We start from the raw sequence: 23,169 nt of genomic DNA, 5'->3' as shown, positions 1-23,169 counted from the left end.
CAGCAGGAGGGCCTTGTTTTGGTGAGCTGTTGAGGGCCACACACATAATATCTTTCAAAAGATTTTAAAACAAATTATACATAAAAACCCAAATCATATATTAAAAATAAAACATCTACTATAACTAGGGCTTGGCTTAAATCACGGGCCCATCTCACGGCATGGTGACTCCTTTCATCTTGGAGTTCCCCCTGTGTGCTCCCCACTGCTGATTGGCAGAGGGGCCTTGTTGGTTCCCCCCACCCTCTGCTTGCTGTTTGCTCCTGATGGCCAGGAGGCGAAAACCACAGTTTTAAATATGCCATGATTTTTGCCTCCCATCTGGTCAGCAGCAAGGAAAAGGAGGCAAAAACCACGGCATATTTTAAAACTGTGGTTTTCACTCCCAGCCATCAGGAATGAGTAGCCAGTGGTGGGGCCAATGAGGGGAACTCCAAGATTGAAGAGGCTGCCATGCTGCAAGCTGGGCCCACAATTTAAACCAGGCCCTAACTATAATAGGGTAATTTTATTTCAAAAAATATTTTTGTCATGATTTATGTTTTTTAAGTACTGTATAGAAAAGGGATTGCATAACAGCTCAAAATAGTCTTACTCATGTATAATGTGTGTATGGGGATGGGGGGTGTGTGGTGGTGTATGTGGGAGGAGTAGGGGGTGCATGTGGGTGTGGGGGGGTTGGTGGGGGTGTGTAGGTGTATGAGGAGTGTGGGATGTGTGTGGGTAGGTGGGTGTGCACATGTGGGGGAGCTACCTGCATGCTAGGTCCCGGGAGCTGGCTGGGGGGGAGAGGGAGAGGGGATCAGGAGATGCATGCATCAAAGCTCGCCTGGGTGGTGCAGTGCAGCTGTGGTCTACCTGCCACATCTGGCCCATGGCTGCCCCTGTGGTGCTCTACATGGAGCTGAGCCCCACCTACTCCTGCCTGGGGCAGCGCCTGCTGTGCTCCTGCCTGTAAGCACTCTAGCCCAAGTTCTGGCCCTGGCCAGCATGCATAGCTTTCAGCAGGGCTGTCTTCTACCCACTTGGCCACCCACAGATGGCTGCTCATTGTGCCAGGTGGGTGGAGTGGGTGGAAGGTGGCTGGGAGCTGGAACGCCACACACTGGGGCAGGAACTGCCCAGCTGAAGTCTCCTCTCTGCCCACTACCCTTCCCTGCATTACCTACTGCCCAGAGTGATGCAGCAGGGTAGGAGGAGGTGGTGCCACTGGAGGCAGGGAGAGCCAAGTAGTACCTGGGCAGCTACAGTTGCACTGGGAGCAGCCCATTGGGGAAACTGGGTGCACTGGCTGGGTGGGAATGTGGCGCAGGCTGCCCTAGGCGGGGCTCAGTCCCCATGCAGAATGCCACAGGGGCAGCTGCAGGCTGGATATAATCAATTGGTGGACACCTACCCACAAGCCAGATCCAATCAGTTGTCAGGCTGGATCTGGCCCTCAGGTCATATTTTGCCCACCTGTGCTGTAAGGGCAGACTGCAGGTGGGTACTGCTCCTTATGCCTTTGTGCAGGGGGCAATTACAATGGCTAGGGACAGAAGTTACACATAAAATGGTTTAAGTGATCAGAAAGTGGTTTAAACCTATATCAGAACATAAGTTCAGTGCATATTAACCAGTTTCAAAATGGCTGAAACTGGTTTACGATAAATCTGGTTGAATGTAGTATCAGACTTTGGGTCAAACTGTTTTGTGGAATTTCTGTCCCAGACCACTTCCTGTTTCAAGTTAAATCACAGTCTCTCAGCATGCTTTCTAGCCCTAGGCTGGGCTGTGCTGTCTGCAACAGAGAGCAGGGATGGCTCCTCACCTCTGCTCTCTAGCTGGAGCAGTGCGAACTGGCTGACAAGGGGAAGGCGGGGGGGCAAGCCCAGCTAGGGATGCAGCCCAGTATAGGCAAACCCCAGCTGAGGTCTGGGACCAGGGAGGGGAGTTAAATTCCCCTTCCCCCTCTCAAACTTACTGCTGGCTGCAACTGTGGACTATAAATCCCAGAGGCACCTGGAAGCAGGAAAAGGAAGTGATGAGCAACCCTGCAAAGTCCTGCTGCTGTAATTCTGGACTGCAAATCCCAGAGACATCACGGGCAGCAGGAAGAGGATGTGAACAGACAGTCATGCTCTAGTGCTCCTGACTTCTGGCCTGAGCCACTGCAAGCATGTGGCTGCATTTTCCTGAATCAAAGATAAATGTATGTTCACTTCTGTTTCAATTTAATCTGTGCAGTTTAGACTAGCCTGCAAAGACTGAATCGATTCAGCCTCAGGCTTTTTGACTGCCTGTGCTGAAAGTGTTGCTCCACACCAATCTCACTAATGAGGTCAAGGAAGGATGGATGGATCTCAGCCATCAGAGTGCATGTTTCTCCCACTGAAAGTATGGCAGAACTGCCCATACAGTACCCACTCCCCAGAGCCAAAGGAAGAAGTCCATTAAGCCAGAACTCCCCCTAGGTTCTCCCTGTGGCAAGTCTCCCTTACTGCACCACAGGTCTTTACCCTGCAGACACAAGCTAATCCCAAACATTGAAAATATTCTGTTCTCAGGATCCCATGTGCAGCTTCATGCCTGACTGCTGAATCAAGGTCTCTCTGTCCCCCACCCCCACCAAATTCCTTATTTCTGGAACATCTCAAAGCCATTCCTTTGTACTACGATGCCTTTTCAGCAGGAAACAAGCTAGTTGCTATGTCAGCATCTTGGCCATGAATCAGAGAAGGAAAAGCTATTTGTCAAAGTACATGCTAGGCATAGACAATTAGGATAGAGATGATCTTTTAGCCTCAGAAACTCTTTCAGACAGTGGGGGAAAGATCTCTACAACCAAAAGAAAATAAAACAGGAATTACAGAAGAGAACTGTGGTCTGATTTCTGAAGCAAAACTCAACAGTGCAGCTCTGTTCCCTTGTCAAACCTGTACTGCTTCATTTGAGCCAGAAGACTGTATATTTTATTGGCTGTGGAATCTCATTAATTTCAAATGCACACATCAAACAAACAGGAAAAGCCTTCTGGCCCCATGCCCCAAATACCTGACTCTGGAGTTGGACACCAAGCAGTCTCATCCTGGAATCTTGTGTTCCTTGCTGCTGAAACTTGGGAAATACACAGGGCCTTTTGATAGGGTTGTTGGTTGTAGCCATGTTGGTCTAAGGACATAGCCAGACAAGGTTCTTTGGGTAAATGTGATATTTTTATTAGACCCACTAAATAGTTGGAAAAATTGTTCTTTGCAAGCTTTTGGGCACAAACATCCTTCTTCAGACATAGGGAGAAGTCACCCTATATAGGTATAGGTATATTTGGCTTTCTATGGAAGCCAAATACACAGCTCTACTTGCTGCCCCCTGCAGGTGGCTATTTCTGCAGCATGCTCAACTGCACTTCCAATTTGCCATTTTGCCAGAGAGGATAAGGATCTGCGTGGAAGAAAATAAGATGCCTCCTCTCAGATGCCTCCCTCTTTGGAATTGGGACCTTGTCTTCCTGTGTCTTTATACAGAATCTTCTAAATGAGGATTATGGGTGCTATTGCAAAAGAAATATCAATGATGTAAAACTTAAGCCTGGACATCTAATGTTAAATTTTGTCTTTCGTTCACTAGGAACCTCAAGGAAGAGACATTCAGAAAGGTGGACTGAGCAACTTTTCAACCTAAAAAATAAAATAGAACAGGGGCTCTCAAAGTTTGTCAGATCATGGATCCCATCTTAATAAATCATAGAACCATAAAGAAGTAGGGCTGGAAGGGACCTCCAGAGGTCATCTTGTCCAACCCCCTGCCTGAGGCAGGATCATCCCTATTCAAACCATCCCATACAAACCATAATTTAAACTCTACATAAGACCCTGGGCAACTCTGATACAACATAAACCTAACACCCTAACCTGCCACCTGCCACAGGTAAAGCAGAACCACGACAGCCAACATCCTGCTTCTATGAAATGTTGTCAATATGTGCACAAGAGGTGCTGGGGGAAAGGGCCACACCGCACACTAGAGAGGAAGGCAAAAACCCCCACAGTCCATACCAATCTGATCATGAGGTAAAATTCTTTCCTGACCCCAAATATGGTGATCAGTCTGACCCTGAGTGGAGGGGCAAGACCCTCTATCCAGGAACTTCCATCTTTGGTCCCAGCAAGAACATTGGCACACCCCAGTCAAAGTCCCCAGCCTTGGCTGTTGCTAATACCCAGTGCCTCTGGGAAGGTTTAAAAACACCCTGACACATGTAGCAGAAAAGTGTGGAGGGGGAGGGGGTGGGGGGTAGAGAGGAAAGGGGAACCAGCAGATCCCAGAAGCATGGGAAATACTCATGGCAGGACATAAGCGTAGCTCTGCATAGATTGGGTGGGCAAAATACAGCCCACAGGCCAAATCTGGCCTGCCAGTTGATTACATTTGGCCTGTAGCTGCCCCTGTGGAGCTCTGCATGGGGCCGAGGTCCATACACTAGCCCTACATGCTCCTGCCCAGGGCAGCCTGCACTGTGCTCCCACCTATGCACATTTGTGGCCCTGGCCAGCATACATAGCTTCCCAGCAAGACTCCTTTGGGTACAGCTGCAGCCCCTGGGTACTGTTCCGCTCCCCCTGCTTCCATCCAATGGCTCCTCCTCTTCCTGCCCCTGCTGCGCTGCTCCGGACAGGGAGGAAGCTACAGCTGGGCAGCTCCTGCCCCAGTGGATTAGGTCCAGCTCCCAGCCCCCTTCCACCCACTCAGCCACCTGCAGGTGGCCGCCCACTGCGCCAGGCAGATGGAGTGGGTGGAAGGTGGCTGGGAGCTGGGCGGGAGCCTTATACACTGGGGTGAGAGCTGCCTGGCTACAGCTTCCCCCTCACCCAGAGTGGTGCAGCAGGGGCAAGAGGAGGAGGAGCCTCTGGAGACTGGGGGAGCTGAGCAGTACTCAGGTGGCTACAGCCGCACTGATAGCAGCCCTGCCAGGAAGCTGTGTGCTCTGGCTGGGGCTGGGGCTGGGGCTGGGGCCGGGGCATGGCAGGTGTGGGGGGGGGCAATGCATGGGCTGCCCCAAGTGGGAGCGGGTGGGGCTTGGCCCTATGCAGAGTACCACGGGCCGGTTTGAGAGGGGCACAACACACCTGAACCTGCACCACTCAGAAAATCTCTGCTGCATGTGCTCCCTTCCCCCTACCCCTGGCTGGCTCCCAGGACTTAGCATGCAGGTAGCTCCCCTTACACGTGCACATGCACAAACACACTCCACACCCTTCCCACATAATATACGAGAGTAAGACTATATTTTGAGCTATCATGCAATCACCTCTATATACACTACTCAAGAAAAAACTGGGACAAAAATTATTTTTGAAATAAAATTAAAATCTGTTATAGTAGATGTTTGATTTTTAGTTGACTTTTATCTATAATTTGTTAAAATGGTATCTTCTGAAATATTTTGTGTGTGCCACCCTCAACAGCTCACCAGAACTTGTTAAGTGGCCCTTGAGCTGAAATAATTGTCCACCCCTGGCCCAGATCATCATCAGTGTTTGTCCCCTCTCTTCTTGTACCCCTCCCTAAATGGTCTGAAGGGCATATTGCCTTCCCTGGTCCCATCACAGGGACTCACCACCATATTCCCACCTGTAATCACATGAGCCACTTTCTCTCTCTGTTTTCCGTTTCATAGCACCCCTGTGGCAACTACTGACCTGGTTGTGTGAAAATAATCTTTTGGAGAATATTTATTTAGCTGTTTTCAGTGCAAGTAACCCATGGACCACATTTGAGAACACCTGAAATAGACTATTCAATTTTATAAGAGGGAGGAGAGAGTAGTTATTTGTATATCTTCTATCATTACTCCTAGTTTTGTAGGAGGCATATCTACCAGAACCTTCTCATACTGTACACTTCCCTTTTATATAAAACAGATACATCAGTCTAAAAGATTTTTTTTATTTTTGTTTTAAATTCAAAGTCAAACCTCAGTCATTTGCAAATAAAATCCAAGTACAAAATGCTCCTTTCTGTATCCATTTAAACAGATTTTTCATTATATCCCAATAAAACAAAGCCTGCTTCTTCAAACATAATGTATACATGTTATACAGCTTGCTCTTTTCATAAGGCATGTTAAATATATTTCAGTTCAAATATTAAACATATTAGAATTAAAAACAACTGAAAGGTTCACAAAAACATGCATGTACTGCAGAACACATTAAAGACATTACAATGTACACATGCACATGTACACATGAACAAATATTCTAGGAAGATCAACGCATCTTGTTTTCTGTGAGGCCTTAGTTAAGTAATGAACAAAAATGCAAGTTGAACCTAGGACTTGCATATTGCTTACACAACAATCATATTCTCCTCCCCAACTTTCAGTGAACAATCATCTTAGCTGTGCTGTAGAAGTTTGTATGTCCTCCAAGCAGCAACAGTGATGAAATTGCTAAGTATATTGGAAAAGCACAGGAACCAAATCAAGCAGACAGACCTCCACTGGCCTACAGTGAGACTGAACTTTCCTATTGTTTTCTACCGGTAATTGGAGAGTCCCTCTCTGCATTATCCAGATGCCATTTCTATGCTCAGTTTCAAATGATATCCCAGAAGAAAATTCCATCAATGTGTCATGGAGTCCTCCAAGTGATTGGACAACTAGAACAAATTCCTTTGGGAAACCTTGGTTAACAAAGCTCAGGCCAGGGTTGGTAAAGTGCTTTCTGCACAAGGGATGTTTTCCAGGCACGACCAGATTCTCCTGTAGAACCAACGACTTGAGAAACAAAATAAGTGGCATGATTTATTGTGCTTCCAATTAAAGAACAGTGTGGAAAGTATTACACTTCTAGCTTCGTATCACAGAAGCAGCCAGAGGCATTAGTGGCAGAGTGGGGGAAGCTTTTTTTCTTTCAGAGATAAATTCCCTCTAGTATGATTATTCTGTTTTCTATATTGGACCTACTTCACATTTTAACATCTGCTTTGACGAACAATGAATGGGAAAGTTTTCTCATGGGAAGGTCGCCTCTGAGTAATGATGTCAGGATGACTGAACCGGTTTACCATGTCACCTGACTATCACTGGCTACAGAAACAGGAACTCCATAAGAAGCCAGATTGTAGGGGTAGGTAAGGAAAACATTGACCCCCAAGACCTGAGCCATAGTTGTGTGACTAGCAATATTTTTTTCTCTTTAAACAAACAGCTCAGTTTTAGCCACTGAAAATACAGAGGCCACACCTACGCACAAAACCATTCTCAGAGGCTCACGCACTTGACAACTATAGAAAAAGTTGATCTGCTATATAACTCATAACGAGACAAGCCACACTTCCTCCTATAAACTGGCTGTCACACTGCATATTATTCATCAAATGCAAGACACAGTTAAGGGTCAAGTGATGCTCTCAGTTGCATGGATATAAATTCAGAGGCCACCACCTAGAGTCAGTAGATCATTTGTCATTAGCTTCAGTGGATTTAGGGGCAGACCCATAGATTTACTCTGGTGTACATAGAAGTACCTGAAAACAGAGTTTAACCTTGCATAGGCCAAAAAAGCCAAACCTGCCATGACTTACACGCCCATAAATGACTCAATTGGAAACAGCACTGAGATCAGTAAGGTGCACGAAGCATATATCATCAAGAACACAGATTTCCACCCATGAATTCAAACCGCCTCTACAGTGGTCCAAGTTAAGGAACCTGTGTTAGCATGAACTAATGATCTTGACATCAATTTCATACAGACTTTTCACATATAGACAGTATATTGTGAGCTATGGTAATGTCCTAAGGCCACAGTTCCTAAATTTTTTGGCCAGTGGGCCACTGTCAACCTTCAACAGTTTTTATGGATGACCATTCTCCCTTATTAGCACACTTTTAATTGAGAATGCTACAAAGGCAGACAGAGACCAGTGGGCTCCAGGGGTCACTTGTCCTGCAGACCTCCTGTGGTCCATGGGCCACAGCTTGCAAACCACCATCCTAAGGCAGGGGTGCCAAACATACATCTTATAAGCCAGATCAGGCCCACAGGGGTGGGTCATCCAGCCTATAGGCTCTCTCATGGACTGGATGATCCACCTTCATGGGCCAAATTTGGCTCATGGGGCTTGTCAGTTCAGCTGCCAGAACCACTATATGAGCACACCTTCAGAACCAAGGGGGGTTAATGCTCCTGCTGCTCACCCCACCTAACTTGCTGCTAAATTTGGGAGTTGTAGTCACTGTTGGCAACTAAAATCAGAGGCAAAGGGAAAAGAGGGTGGAGCTTTTGTTAACCTCCTGGGTTACAGAGCTATGCCAATACAGTGGCTCTGGTAACTGTGGGGACTAATATCATTGCTGACACTTGCAGGGTGTCCACAGTCTGGATCCGGCCTGCAGGGCCAAAAGCATTTAATACCCTTCTCTTAAGGGAAAAAAGAACCAAATATCAAAAATCAATTAATGGAGCAATGAATGATATCCTGGTCTGAATAAATCAGTGATGAAGAACATCTTCATGGAGAAGATATACCCAGAAAGCTGAAAACAAAATGCAGTTACAACAGGAAACTCAGTAACACTGCATCAGATGGGGCAATCAATCTTAAAGGTCTCTTACTGCAGTTTACACATCATCTAAATATTTACTACTAATGATAACTAGTGCATGGTGGGGTATTTTAATTTTTTAAAATTAGAAATGCATTATCTATCTTTTTCAATAACTGATTACTGCCTCAATCATGTCTCTGAGCCTTCTGAACAGTTACTTGTTCACTGGTCTTAATCTTTTGGACATTTCCACCTGTGCATTTTTTCTTTTTGTCTTAATCAAACGTTTGTTGACAGGGTGGCAGGAAGACAGTCACTAGCAAGAGTATTGGTTGCAACAGTCAGCACTGTGAGAATTCATTGAAATTTTCATGAGTGCAAGTTTTTACACAGTTCCTAGGTATAGCAATTGCATAGCTACTATCAGTTAATATTGAATAACAATCAGCAAGAAACACAAAGCACCTGTCTGTTATGTTCATTCACTTTAACTATTTTCTGAAGGACAATGTTGTAACTGGGTAAACAGTTAAGCTGGCCATAAAAATATATTAAGATATATTTAAGGTAATATATTTAAGCACAAACCTTCTTATTTTAGATACTTTTACAAAATTGACACAGGAGACGTTGTCTCTGCCCTTCCAGAAATAGCATTAAAACAGCATAAAAAGTTAAATGTTACTATTAGGATGTACCCTGTATTAATCAATATGGGCTAGACTCTTACTTACACTGACTAGTACATTATTCCACAAATTACAACCTTGTCTTCAACTGGGCTACCCACAGAGAAAGATATTACTCAGTATTGCCTAGGCCTCATGTTATCATATGAGTATGCTAATACTCACAGTAATACTCCTCAAGAGTCCAGTCTTATTCCTAGTGAAGTTATAAGGAGCATGAATGATCCATTAAAGAACTAAATATGTGCATGAGGTTCAGTAAACATGAGGTTCGGTAAAACTAATGCAGTAGTCCTAGGAAGTTCAAGGCATACTGTAATTTTTGTTACAGAGAGCATTTAATTCATGTGAACTGTAACATACCATAATACATTAAAAGATTTGACAAGTTGATTGTAGTTAGACACAGATCCAAGCCAGAACATTTTGACCAAGTTCTTGAATCCCTAAAGGCTAAGGTTCAGGATTTGAGCCAGTTCATGAGATATTGAACAAACCCCAACAATTAATCAGAAACAGAAATATTGAAATCGCCCAATACAGGCAACTTTGGTGACTCCACTACTACACAGATATCTAAACATGAACACAAAGACTTGCACTTTAGTGTGTATGTATTCTTTGAAATTTAAGTTTAGAGTGGAAATGCTCCTACCTCTAAGGGAGGTATCTCCACTTTCTCCACTCAACAGATCTGATTTTTATGTCAATTCAGTGGCACAACCATTAAAAAAAATCTTTCTATGATTTAAACTCATATTATTGCAGAACCAACACAGCTCTGTGAAAGTGAGCTGGACTTCATTCTGGCTCCTACTTTAAAAACAATATAGCTAACCAAGATATGGTTGCCATATTTTAGAATGGATGGCAGCATGTGAGCTAAGAATAGCATGGCTTTTAGTCCCTAAGATGAATTGCTGGACTACCAATTAGAAAAGTGTACCTTTAGTTATAGACACAATAAATCTGGAAATCCACAAAGGCGTTTTCATGCCTTTCATGATGTCAACTTCATACCTTTTCGAACACATCTGCACTTTAACCACTGAAATTATCCTGATTACAGGGTGGCCAAATGTTGATTCTAACCCAAAGAAGTTTCTAAACCAGTGATTCACAACCAGGGTGCCATAGTACCCTGGGGTGCCTTGAGACCCTTTCTAAGGTGCCACAGGACTCTACACAATGTTAGAACTGTTAGGAGTGCAAACATGAATCACAAGATAAACCTAGAAAGATTTCAAATAGGAATCCCTAATGTCACAAACATTCAGACCTATTGTAGTCTCTCTGAGTTCTCTACAACAGAAAAAAATTTAGTATATTTCCATAGTAAAAAAATGACTGAAAACTCAGATCCAGCATTTTCCAAGGTGTGCTTTGAGTCTAAGAGACTGAGAACCACTGTTCTAAGTAGTGAAGAACAGTGGTTTGTCTACTAACATTTTCATGTGACAGAATAAAGTTGAGTTTGGCCACTGTTACTGTCACAGCTCTGACTAAGCAAGGATTCCTACCTCAGTAAGGAGAAGCAGTGAAACAGGCAAAGGGAAAATCCCCTAGACCTGTTTTTGTTCATTAGAATATTGGTGGGTGGATCAAAACAGCAGTTCACAGCAGAGACAAATCTCTCCAGCCAAAACTGTAAACACCCCTAGTAGGAACAGCATGTCTAGTAGAAGTCTGACTGCTCTCTTTTCCCTTCTCCATTGTCCAGCCATCAACATAAACTGAGTTAGATTAGTTAGACGTAAAATAAACCAAAGACATCAAAAAAATCTCACACCGTTCTTCGCATCTCCAAATATCAGGAAATAAATGGGCAGTTATGGGCTGTGATCTATAATACACCTTCAGAATGACAAGCGTGGACTGACAGGAATGAAGACTTTTGAGACTTCTTTGAGCTATGACAATAGTCATCTTTCTAAGTAATAATCATTACAATATATGATGCAAGCAGTAGCCTGCCCTTTTAAAGGAATAGGGGTTTTTTCCATAGCCCTTTGTCAGTTGTAACTTAGAGAGACAAGCTCAAGACAATTTGAATATAGGTTTTATCACAATAAAGATGATGCACGTTTGGACTAAAAGTTTTGGTTTGGCTCTAGCTCTAAACAAAAATACTTATGGAATGGTTTGCATATAAAACTATCCCAACACTTGTACAGGAGACTAGAAAAACAAATAACAATCATGATGGAAATATCACATAACACCAAGATTGCAGCCTTTCTTTCCCATGTCTCAATTTTCTGTTTTTTTTCTGGGATTTAATCATTAGTAGGTACCATATTTGAACCTCAGCAGTTTTATCACATTCAAGTATCTCCAGTTATTTAATGTAGATTTTCAATGAACATAAGTTAGTATTATTGAATAATAATATACACACTATACAAGCAGTTTAAAAAAAAACAGCTGTTCTACTAAAATTCATAGTTTGCAAACTATCTCCCTGCCTGAACATTGTTGGTTCACACTATCTGTTTGTTAACCTCAACTGTTTCCTTCACAAGGCCTATCTATGAAATAGCTTCTCAACTAACATTAGGAACCTGCTTTCTCCTCCTTTAAAAACCCCTTTAGATGCATTCATTCCCTGACATGTACTAGCTGATATATATGCATCACACCGATTGCCTTCTGTAGCTTTTCTGTTTTGTACTGGTTTATACAATCCTGTCTCTGCCAGTAACTTCTGGGCAGGGTTCTGTGATTAGTTTGACACTGCTTTCATTTGTACAATAGCTCATACACTTTTATGAGCTTGTGTATTCAGTCAGGTTTGTCTGTTGCCACAGACAACAATGACCATCTATTTCTAAAGAAAAATAACTGAGCTGCTACAGTAGGGGTGCACAAAATATGGCCCATAGCCTGGATCTGGCCCACCAAGGGATTTTGTCCAGCCCGTGGCAGGTCCACCAGTCCTGCCTGGCACAGGTGCAGAGGGCAGCCCAGGCTGCAGCACATGGGGCCAGTCCCGCTGCCCAAAGACGTGCAGCAGCGCTAGGGTGGTGTGGAGGCTGGATTCCACTTCTGGCAGCCTCAGCAGCAGCGGTGGCAGCTACTTCTGGCTGCTGCTGCTGTCAGACCAAGTCCCACTGCCCAGGCACCCTGGCCCATTTGCCCAGCACCTACCACGCAGGCAGGGTGTGTGGCCAGGTGGATGGGATGGGATTGTGGGTGGGCAGGGAGTGGCACCTGGGAACAGGAAGGGGAGGTGGGGCTGGGATCACAGGGCAGTGACAGTGTGGGGCTAGTGCCTGGGCCAGAGCCACAATCCATTCCTTGCACTTCCCTGCGATGGGTGCTGGTTCTATAGGCAGGGGCATGAGTGGGGATTGCAGAGCTGCCCCAGGTCCCGGCCCCACACTGTCACTGCCCCAAGATCCCAACCCCAGCTGTGTCCATCCCACTCCCAGATGAACCTCTCCATCTACATGTGGCCCATTCTGTTCACGCAGCCAAGTATGTCCTGCCTGCATCGGTTCCAGCCAGTCTACATGGAGCAGGATCATGGCTCTGCCCTGGGCTCTGGCCTTGTGCTGGCACAGCCTCATGAACCCAGCCCTGGCCACCTATCCTTCTCCAGGTTGCCACTCCCTGCTCACCTGCAGCCCCATCCCAGCTGCCCAGCTGAGCATGGAGCAGAGCCACTTAGAGAGTTTTGGTGAGCTGTTGCTGGGGGGAAGAGGGAGGTGCTTACACAGCACAGTTGGATGGCGGGGGTTGTAGCTGACCTGGCCTGCAAGAGCTCACCAAAACTTCTTAAGTGCCCCTTGGGCCCAAATAATTGCCCACCCCTGTGCTACAGGCATTCCTTACTTTCAGAGATGGGGCCAGGTCTCTTGCTGTTCTTCAGCAGTTTGGCAAATTGAAAAGTAATCATAAGCTGGTGGGATAAATGCAGATAGCAGTTGTTTTCACCTACACAACCTTATTTCCAATGCCATTTTGTTCTTGTATAAAATAGCACAACACAGGACTACCTACCAGATAAAAATTAACTTTAAGAGAAGGGCTAAAATTGGCAGATCTACTTCACCTATTAAAAGGCATGTGCTACTGTACGCATAATAATTTGTTCTGGACTTCACATTGTTTTTGTGTATGAATAATGGAAAATAATTACTTATCTATAAACATTTTACATGGCATAGACTTATATTTCAAGTAAAGTAGTAGATGCTTGTAAACATAATGTCAACTTCTTAAAATGATTCTTCTTTGGAATAAATTTGGTTGCATTTCCAGGATTTTATTTACAGATGTTTGCCAAGGCATAAAGGAGAAGTACTTCCTGCAATTCATACTTTAATTGATTTTTCTTGCCTTAACCATTATCAAGCTGAAGGCATTACCGAGAGGATCTCCTGTCATCTGTTATCAGTTATAAATATCAAAAGTTGTTGAACAGGTATTGTAAATTATAATTAAGGATGCTCATATGTGTAGTGGATGATTTTACTCGTGTTATTTCTATAGAAGTCCAAGTTCAAGCTACAGTAAGTTTATAGCTAATTTATTACTTCATTCTTAACAGGGTCTTGTGTTAATTACTGTATGGGACCATATACTGCCTTTTTGTTAATACACTTATGATAAATGTATAATGCAGTCATGTGGGATCCATAACAATGCAGTCAAAATGTATGCTCTATCCATTTCCCACATACTGAAAAAGCCAAAACACACTATCAGATCAGCTATGTTTAATTATCAAATATAGATAATTTTCTTGCAGTTGTCATCATTAAGAAATTATTTTGGGAAGTATGATTATTTATAAAGTGATAGGTGTTTTACAGAATCTAGTAACATAGCTCTGGGCTTGGAGTTACTGAAGTGGAAAAGATCCAATCCAGAATATAGCCAGAAAACTGTGAGCTAAAACCAGGGACTTCAAGTTCATTAGACTGCTAACAACATAAGTTTATTGCTTTCAACACCTAAACTCTTCTGATGTAGACAGTGGAGCAAAAGAAAGTAATTTAACCAGAAGACAATATGACTCAAGGATCATATATATTGTTTAAAAGCCAGTATAATGTTAACTGGCCCTATCTCTCTACTTCTGAGTATCCAGGATTGACTATTTATGAAAGCCTGATCCTTAAATGAACTTTGCAGAACCAAAGGTAACATTTCAGGCTACTTATTAATAACACTGATTAATTACTCTTTTATGTTTTAAAGTGAGTGAACTGCAGCTCTACTTGTCTAATCCCACCCTAAAGCAATGCAGGACAGGAAACCTACATGTAGAGAACACAGGACTAGGAAAGGAAAAAATGGCACAATTTTTGCTGTATGCAAACTGTCTCTGCCACTTAAAATTACGCATCCAAACATCCTACAATGTCTGCAGCTGTTTACTACTAGGTAAGACATTTCTCAAGGCACTCAGCAGCAGCTGCCCATTGCATTCAGCACAGAACATCTTGAGATCTTCAAATCTTATAAATGATCAATCACACTTAAAGTGCAACAAAGTATTGTCAGGTCCATCCTCACTTTTGTTTTGCTCTGTTAATTGACACAATTTTTTGTCGTCCTTCTGTCGCTGTTAATTTGTCTGATGCTTTTTGTAACATTAATGGCAACTTCTTTTGTGGGCATTTTCTTTGTGTCCCATTTAGCCTGTAAAAATGGAAAAAAGTACAGTGAGTTCCACACTGACATCAAATTGAGACATTTAAAACTATTACCTTGATGTCCGTCCAATTTAAGGATTTAAAACCAAGACAATCTACTATATCCTAGTACTGCCGTATGAGTGATGTGTAGTAGTTTCCTTCGGAATTTCTCAATTTCTGCTAAACATCAAGGTTTACGGGGAGTTCCCTGTAGAAATGAACTGGCTGACATCAGTTCTCCAGGGAACTACCCATAAAACTCAGAGAGAGTTCTATTGAAAATCAGATGCAGTGATATAGCCCAAGCTATTTGCTACCTGAAGTAAAAATTAGGTAAAAGTACAATATACATAGTCCCTATGGAGGGACAACCTCATGCTTACCTTAACTTCCATGGGCTAACTCATGCAAGAAAAAAAAGCAAGATCTGATACATAACATATGAGAGTTCCACAGATGTATGGATGGATGGATAGCAAGTTGTAGATCATTTACTATTCTCTTAATGAGGTAACCTCTCCTTCACCATTAAGGTCGTGTCCAGACAAGTGTGGCTGTGCGGTATGTGGTGCCGCAGACACATCTGCCAGCCAGGCTGCTAACCAGGCTCTGTGTGGCAGAATCACTGCTGCTGTAACCCAGGGAGGCCCCCAGGATCCCAGGTAAGGCTACTGGAGCCAGCCCAGTGCTGGCCCCAGCTTCCCTTACCACCCCGAGGGTAACTTGCCATGTACCAGAGTGCACATGGCATGGGCATTCCCCAGGACAAGTAGCAGCAGTGCAAGGTATGCCGCGGTTAGTTGTCCCTGGGGAACCAAACATCCATGCTTGTTTGGATGCGGCCTAGCTATCTTACATCTATTAACAAGAGGCTCTATACTTTCCTTCAGTTTTACCTGTAGATGCAGTGCCTACTGGGGATGTGGATTCAGATTTAAAAAGGGATTTATGTGCATTAATCATCTTCCTGTCTAAATGTGCATGTCTGTTCATATAGTTCACATAGTTCCTGTCTGAATATGTGTGTGTTCACATTTTCACATTAAATTCAAAAGTCTGTACCTGCCTATGCACTGCATGCACACCTATGCATTCCAGCATTTAGACAACAGTGGTCCAATGTGTTGGAATACGAAGGTTCTTTGCATGCTTATATCAGTATGAGTGCATGCACACAAGGTAAGTCTAAGGTAGACTGGAATTCAGTGAGGAGGAGTGGGTACACATAATATACCTGGGCTTGATTTCATAATCATTCTCTAAATATGCTAGCTGACCACACCATGTCATAATCCTCATAAACTCACAGCAACACAAAAAAACAGCAAATAAGTGAAATAGAGAGACCATATTATGCAGCTGTTATCAACAGCAGTGTGTCTCTGTTTAGCTACTGTCTAGACTTGGTTTCCTCTCCTCAAGGAGAGATTGAAAATGTCCAGAGGGCATTAAAGATGGTTCAGTTCTGTTGGGAGATATATTATGCATTTGTGCAATAATTAGTGAGCCTGGAGTTATGGTGCATTTATATACTTCCTTGCTGCATTAACTAATGCATTGCTGGTGGTGTTGGGAGTCAGGAATAACCCCCTATATAGGTATGGGAGCATAAATTCACTCCCAGTTGAACTGTAGAGACGCTTATGTCTAATTCAGCTAATATGTGTGTGTGCAGGCAGTCCTCGATTTACGACATTTCGATTTATGATGAACGGCACTTAGCCCTTGATAAATTGACACCATGTTTCAAGGTTCCGACATGGGTTTCAACGTTAGCTGCTCAATACAGCTGAGTCCAGCTGGTAAGTCTGGAAGGGGAGGGGGGAGAGAAGGGGTGCAGCGGGGGGCAGATCAATGCCCCCTCAGCGAAGGAGGGATTGTGGCTGGGACAGGGGCTGGGACAAGCGTTGCCCAGCCGGGGGGGGACAAAGGGGCAGCTCGTTTGGGGCTGGAGGGAGCGGGGGTTGCGGCTTCCCCCGCTGCACGCTACTGATCCGGGAGCTGCTCATCCAGTGGCTACTGCCGCTGCTGATCTGGGGGGGCGCTGGAGGGGCGTGCCCCCAGATCTGCGCAGGGCAGGCAGGGCTGGGGCTGCACTGCACTGCACGGAGCGACCATGGAGGCGCTGGGAGTGGGGGCTATGCCCTGCCGCCGCTCCCACAGCTGGGGTGGGGTGGGCATGGGATGGAGCCTCTGCGCTGCCTCCAGACAAGCGCCGGCGGCAGGCGCCGCCCCGCTTCCAAGTACCCTCGGATGAACTGCGCCTTTGTCCCGCGCCCCCCCGCCATGCCCGGGCTGGGCGAGAGGGGGGCGGGGGCCCCCAGATCAGGGCGGGGCAGGTGGCAGAGCAGGGGCAATAGTGAAAATTTGCCGTAGCCCCATAGCCCGGGCTGCCTGCCTGGAGCTCAGTGCAGTACAGCCCTGGCCCCGTCCCCCGCACAGATCCGGGGGCACACGGCCCTCCCCCCGTGCCCTCCTAGATAAGCGGCGGGAGCAGCAGCGGGAGCCACTGGACGAGCAGCTCCCGAACCAGTAGCGTGCGGTGGTGGGAGCTGCTCCCCCCTGGACAAGCTGCACCTTCGTCCTGCACCCCAGCTGGGCAGCACTTGCCCCAGCCACTGTCCCAGCTCCAGTCCCTCTTTCGCTGTGGGGCACTGATCTGCTCTCCCACACCCCTTCCCTCCCCGTCCCCCTCCCCCACAACAGACTTACCAGCTGGACGCAGCTGTATCAAGCGTTGTAAAGGAACCAATTCCCCATTTAGAACATTGCTTCTATGGGAAAATTGGTTCCAAGTTCCAACGTTTTGACTTAAGGTGCAGTTTTCAGGAACCAATTGCATGGCAAGTCTGAGGACTGCCTGTAGTCCAAATGCTTCTATCAGTGACAATCAAATATTACTTCACGTTATTTTTCCTGCAAGATTCTCACATTCCTTCCCACTTTTGGGTTATTTAGTTTTTCATGGACTTTTTAAAGGAGCTATTCATATCAATCCAAAATCTTCTCTCTCAAATCTTTTCTCTCTAACTCAAATGAATTAGTCATTTGGAATATCAGCACAAATCTGCTTCACTTTACACTAGTACAGTTCCCATGAAGGTCAGAGTTGTATGCATCACTGAGACTTGCATAGTTATGAGCTGAACTCCACATATGCCATTGTGCATTATTTTGCATTTCTGCAGGTTGAACTACATCTGCCATTGTACTGCTTAATTCCCTAATATGACCACATCCGTCTGGTGTGTCTCTACCTTTCACATATTTATTGAATCAAAACAATGTAATGTTAGCCAGGAAGCTTTCAGACAGCACTGTTCAGCAGTATATCTAACTTCTTTACTACAGAGGCATGTATTTACTGTTTAACAGATGGGGAATCTGAATCACAGAGAGGGGAAGCAATTTACCTGAGATCACCCAGCTAGTGGCAGACTCAGAATACACCTTTTCTGAGTCCCAGGGAAGCCCTCTCGGCATTTAGCCATACCTCCTCCTGCTATGATTAGATGTAAAAGGCAAGTGGAAGCCTTGGGAATTCTCTTGTATATAAAATGAGCAGGATCCAACTCTGAGTCCTTTACTTATAGTGTTCTCACACTGCCAGGGGCCCCATTCCCAAGCACAGCCTAGCCACCATGTCTGCCCCAGAAATGCAGTGGGGGAAACTGCTCTCAGGTGTATTGAAGCTCTCAAGAGCAACCACAGCAGACACCTATCACATTTGGTTTGGTGTGTGTGAGCAGGAGCAGGTAGGTGGGTGTGTTCAGAACGGTATACTTTGGCAGGAACAGGAATGCAGTACAGGCACCCCTTTAGTATCAGCTGACTTTTCTGCACTTGAGAGCAACAATAAAAAGATCTGACTGCATATATATTTGCTAGAAAAAGACTAGAGAATGCATGAGAAGAACCAAATAACAAAATAATGCTCGTGTGAATTGTCCCATTGCAGTCAATGTTCACATGATTAAAAGGTTGCAGGAATTGGTTTGTCATGTCTCTTTCAACTTCATCGACAACAGGAGGTATGGTCCTCTTTGAATCTCTTAAGTCTGTTTTAATAAACTACTTTACATCCCTGCAGTGGCAGGACATTGACAATACACTTATCCCCCCTGCTTTACCTGTGGCAAGTTGAAAGGTGCTTTTGGTGTTTGGGGCATTACGTCTGGTAGTTGGGCATGGTGGTTGTTTCCAAAGTTTTTAAAATCAGATTAAACCAGGGATGTCAAAGATACAGCTCGCAAGCCAGATCCAGCCTGCAGAGCTCTATCATTTAGCCCGTGGTGCTGTCTATGGGTCTAGGAGTTGCCTCACAGGCAGCATGTGGGGTGTGCTTGAGGGCCCTGCACACTGCAAGCAGCAGCTGCTCCAGCCCCTTTGAGACCACACTGCATGTGGTGCCTGCATCAGTATGCATCAGCTCCATCCTAGGACAACCGCTGTGTATAGCACAGCCCTGGAGTGGCCAGAGCAGACTGCATTTCACATGACATCTGCTCCAGGATACACACTGCATCGGGCATGTAGGGCTGGTCTATGGGTCTGATCTGGCCTGTGGACCAGCTCTGTGCCACTCATCCAGCCTGCAGAGTCAGGTGAATTTGACACCCATGGATGAGACCAACATTTTTGTAACATGGTTTAGATAGGATAATTCTGCCTAGAGCAGGCTGCTGGACTAGATCCTATGACCCATAGACTAGATTCATCCCACTGATTTAAAGCAGCCATCACTTTCCCATGCTACCACTAGGAAAAACAGGGCTGGCAGTGGATTCCTAGCTCCTGCCCACCCATCTCTGACCTGACCCAGGTCAGTCCAACCCACAGCCTTAAAAGGTTGCTGACCTCTGAACTAGATGAGCATCTTATGTCCCTTTCGATCTTACTTTTTTATGACTCTATAACACTAAGTACTTTATTGTTGTTAAAGAGAGAGAGAGAAAAATCATCCCCAATAATAAAAGAACAAATACCATTTACAGAACATAATTATAAAATGCTGTCAAGTTTATCTCAAATTGGATTTAATAATTACATTGATTCTGTTATCTTATATCCAATTTGACTGATTATTTTCTCTTTCTGGGCTAATGATTATGACAAGCATTTACACTTTTCATTTTCAGCAAACCTCCTGTGGCTTTAGATGTGGAATATGCATCTCTACTGCTGCTAGTGCAGTACTGAAGCGGAAAGACAACAGTATAGTCACAAGGGAATATTTCCATGTTCCAGGATCGATGAAGGATGAAGAATAAAGTAGGAGACTTAAAATAAAACATTAATGTAGCTGTCGCAGGGCACCTCAGTGCCCTGCTCCTAGGGAGTGGAAACTGCCAGGGAGAGAGAGAGCGAGCCCGGGCAGGACATAAGGAGCCCAGCTGCAGGTTGCCGGGGCAACTAAGGAGAGCCAGCTGCCTGTAGAAGGCAGGGCCTGGCCCTTATAAAGCCCAGGGCTAAGGCCAGACTGGCAGTTCCCTACCAGCAGTCAGAGGGGTAGGAGCTAGGAGGCGAGAATCACAGGAACAGCTCTAGCTGGGTGAAGGATGGCAGCTCGGAGAGGTTTGAGCACCATGGTTCTGCCAGGAGGCTTTATGTTTGAGTTATAGCCAGGAGGCTCGAGTTTATGTTCGGCTTTGATATTACACCAGTGGTTTGGGTGAGGCTATAGGGGTTGGAGGAGGCCTCATAGGGACCCACAGGGGGTGGGGCCCTAGCGCCAGTGAGGGCGCAGTATTCTCAGGGGGAAACCCCAGTGGTACGGGAACCCCGGCGCCAGTGAAGGTGTAGCACCAGTGACGGCGCAGCTTGCGGGGTGTAGACCCCAGCCCCGGAGAGGGGTGGCTTTGAGAAGCCCCAGCGCGGGCACGACGAGCCCCAGAGAGGGGGCAGTGTTATTCGGAAGCCAGGACGGGCACAGCAAGCCCCAGAGAGGGGGTAGTGTTATGAGGAAGCCCAGTGCGGGCACGGTGAGCCTCTGAAGAAGGGCTAGTGCTGCGATAAACCCCGGAGCAGGGTAGAGTGCTGCGGTTGCCCTGGTGAAAGGGGGTAGTGGCGCGGTGGCCCTGGGAGAAGGGGGTAGCAGCGCGGTGGGCCCGAGAATCGGGCGGCGGCGCCGAGAAGTCCCCAGAGTGGGTGCAGAGAGCCCCAGACGGGGGGGCTGTATTTTAGAAGCCCAAGTTCAGGTGACATTGCAGGGGGGGCCCCAGGAGGGGGCACTAGTGTAAAGGCCCCAGACAGGGGGCGACACTATAGAGAAGGCCCCAGAAAGGGGCAACATTACAGGGAGGCCCCGAGTGGGCTCAGAGAGCACAAGAGAGGGCGAGAGTACGTAGAGGAGGCCCGAGAGACAGGCAGTATATGTGTATAGAGAGACATACCAGCGTCTATCGCATCAGCGAAGCTTGGGGCGTGGTATTAGGGGTTGGTAGGAGCCATGCGTAGCCCATAAGGCTAGGGTGCCTGGGGAGCACCCATCATACCGGGAGACCCCCAGGGGGTCCGGGAACACACGGGGACAGAGGTCCCAGCTAACCGTGCCCAGGGAGTCGTAAGGCAGCCTCCCAACTTTATCTAACCGTCAAAGACGTGGCGGGCGAGAATTTGAGGGTGCCCTTGGGCCGACTTGGCACGGTGAGGGGGCTGTAAAGAGATCACGGCCCTCATGTAGGACCCCGCCGTGACAGTAGCATTCATTTTAAGCCCCCTTTTCCAGTTGTTCATTAGAATCTCAGAATTCTTTTTGGGATGAAATCTGTTATACATGGCTTCATCCCAAAGGCAAATGTTTGAGCAAACCTGCTTGACGATCCCAACGTGCAGCTTGGCAGGAGTCTTTGGTTCTTTTTCTCTCTCAGCACATTGGCCAATCACCCGTCAAAGGAAGAACAAGCATATGTCTGGGATACTCTAGGAATGGCAAATCCTGCATCTGTGCAGAAGGTTGGACAAGATAACCCTTGAAGACTCTTTTGTGATTCAGTAAAGAAGCTTCAGAATCTGCATCATCCCAGAGATACAATTTTTCCATAGGGAAACATTAATGAGATGTTTCTACTATAAATGTATGAGGTACATGTGGGATAAAGCATAAGTACCTGATTGAAGCCGACTAAAAACATTGGAAAGAGTCCCACTGAACTTCTTGAGCTTTGGATCGAGTCCTAATAAAGTCATGGCCCGTGCAATCAAGCAAAGCAGTAATTAAGGAAAACTACATTTCTTTTTTGATTATTAATCTAAACAACTGAGCAGAACACACAACATTATTTGATTTATTCACTATTAAAGTTCAAAACCAACAAATGTAGGTTTTTTAGTATGACAAATGTGAGTTATTCTGACTGCTGAATAAAATACCAATTTTCTGGCCAGTGAATGACACTTCGTCAAAGGTACTAGGCTTGATCACACTGTGGCTGCAGTGCATGTATTTTATTTGATCACAAAACACTACCCAGGGTTTGACGGTAAAAAGGAGTACTGTCACAAAAATTATTGTAGTCCCACTGAACCTAACCTTGACACTACAGAACATATTTAAACTCCTACCTCTGCTGTTCTGAAGCCATGTTGTTTCTGTGTCATAGTTCCAGTAGCATGAAGTGTAGGTTTTGAACACTGAGTACCACAGCTAGCTTTCTTCTCGGTGTTTAGCATTCCACATGCACTCGAGGACATGGTTACACAGGTCTGAGTTGATTTTCCATCCTCCAGAATGCCTAATAAAAGCACATGAAATTCTATATTGAACCTTACAAAAGCAATTTATTGTTTATTCCCATTTTATAGCTATTTTGTAACTTGTCATGCAAAGAAAAGTGTCCACTTGATATCTAGCTTATATAACCCATGGCTTTAAATGTGATTCCAGGTACTAAAAATGTCTCTGATCCTCCTTGCCTGTTTTTGTGATTTTCCTTTGTTTGTCAAACATATCTCTTGCCCTTATTGCTCTGTGAAAGATCCACCCGAACAAAATGGGAAATAGGTCTGGGTCCTTGGAGCAGCTGTATCTAAGACCTTGTTCCCTGCAGAGCCCTGTTGAAATCCTGGGCACAAAGGTTTGCCCTCACAGAGCGGCACACAAGATCACAAGCATTACTGAGTGCACGGAGGCAGTGAACCTGACAGAGACCATGATCACATTCACAGAGGCAGACAAAAAGAAATTCCCCATTTTATTCCCTCCTAGTTGTGGAATTTTAAGGGTTACTTATAAAAATTCTAAATATGAAATATTCAGACACAAGTATGAGTTTTATTTAGGTTTTTGCTTTATTTTTACAAT

General features: G+C 45.3%; 1 protein-coding gene across 2 annotated transcripts in view; it reads right to left on the bottom strand.

Moving 5' to 3' along the window:
• BAALC (BAALC, MAP3K1 and KLF4 binding) overlaps window positions 1-22,851 on the bottom strand; it is a 43,614-nt gene extending 20,763 nt beyond the window's left edge. Inside the window, exons 1-2 of one of the 2 annotated variants that reach the window (XM_006028518.3) lie at window positions 22,431-22,851; window positions 14,746-14,871 (exon numbers count right to left, since the gene is read on the bottom strand). In XM_006028518.3, coding sequence (XP_006028580.1) covers window positions 14,761-14,871; window positions 22,431-22,559 — 240 coding nt within the window. In that variant the 5' untranslated portion in view covers window positions 22,560-22,851 and the 3' untranslated portion in view covers window positions 14,746-14,760. Of the gene's footprint in view, window positions 1-5,935; window positions 14,872-22,430 lie in introns of those variants that run through there. The other variant, XM_025209938.1, reaches the window with a different exon arrangement.
• Window positions 22,852-23,169: the final 318 nt, after the last annotated feature.

Source organism: Alligator sinensis, unplaced genomic scaffold, assembly GCF_000455745.1.
Source record: "Alligator sinensis unplaced genomic scaffold, ASM45574v1 scaffold1115_1, whole genome shotgun sequence".
NCBI classification, from domain to species: domain Eukaryota; kingdom Metazoa; phylum Chordata; order Crocodylia; family Alligatoridae; genus Alligator; species Alligator sinensis.
Note: the sequence above shows the minus strand (reverse complement) of the source record. Positions and strands in the feature narration are given on the sequence as shown.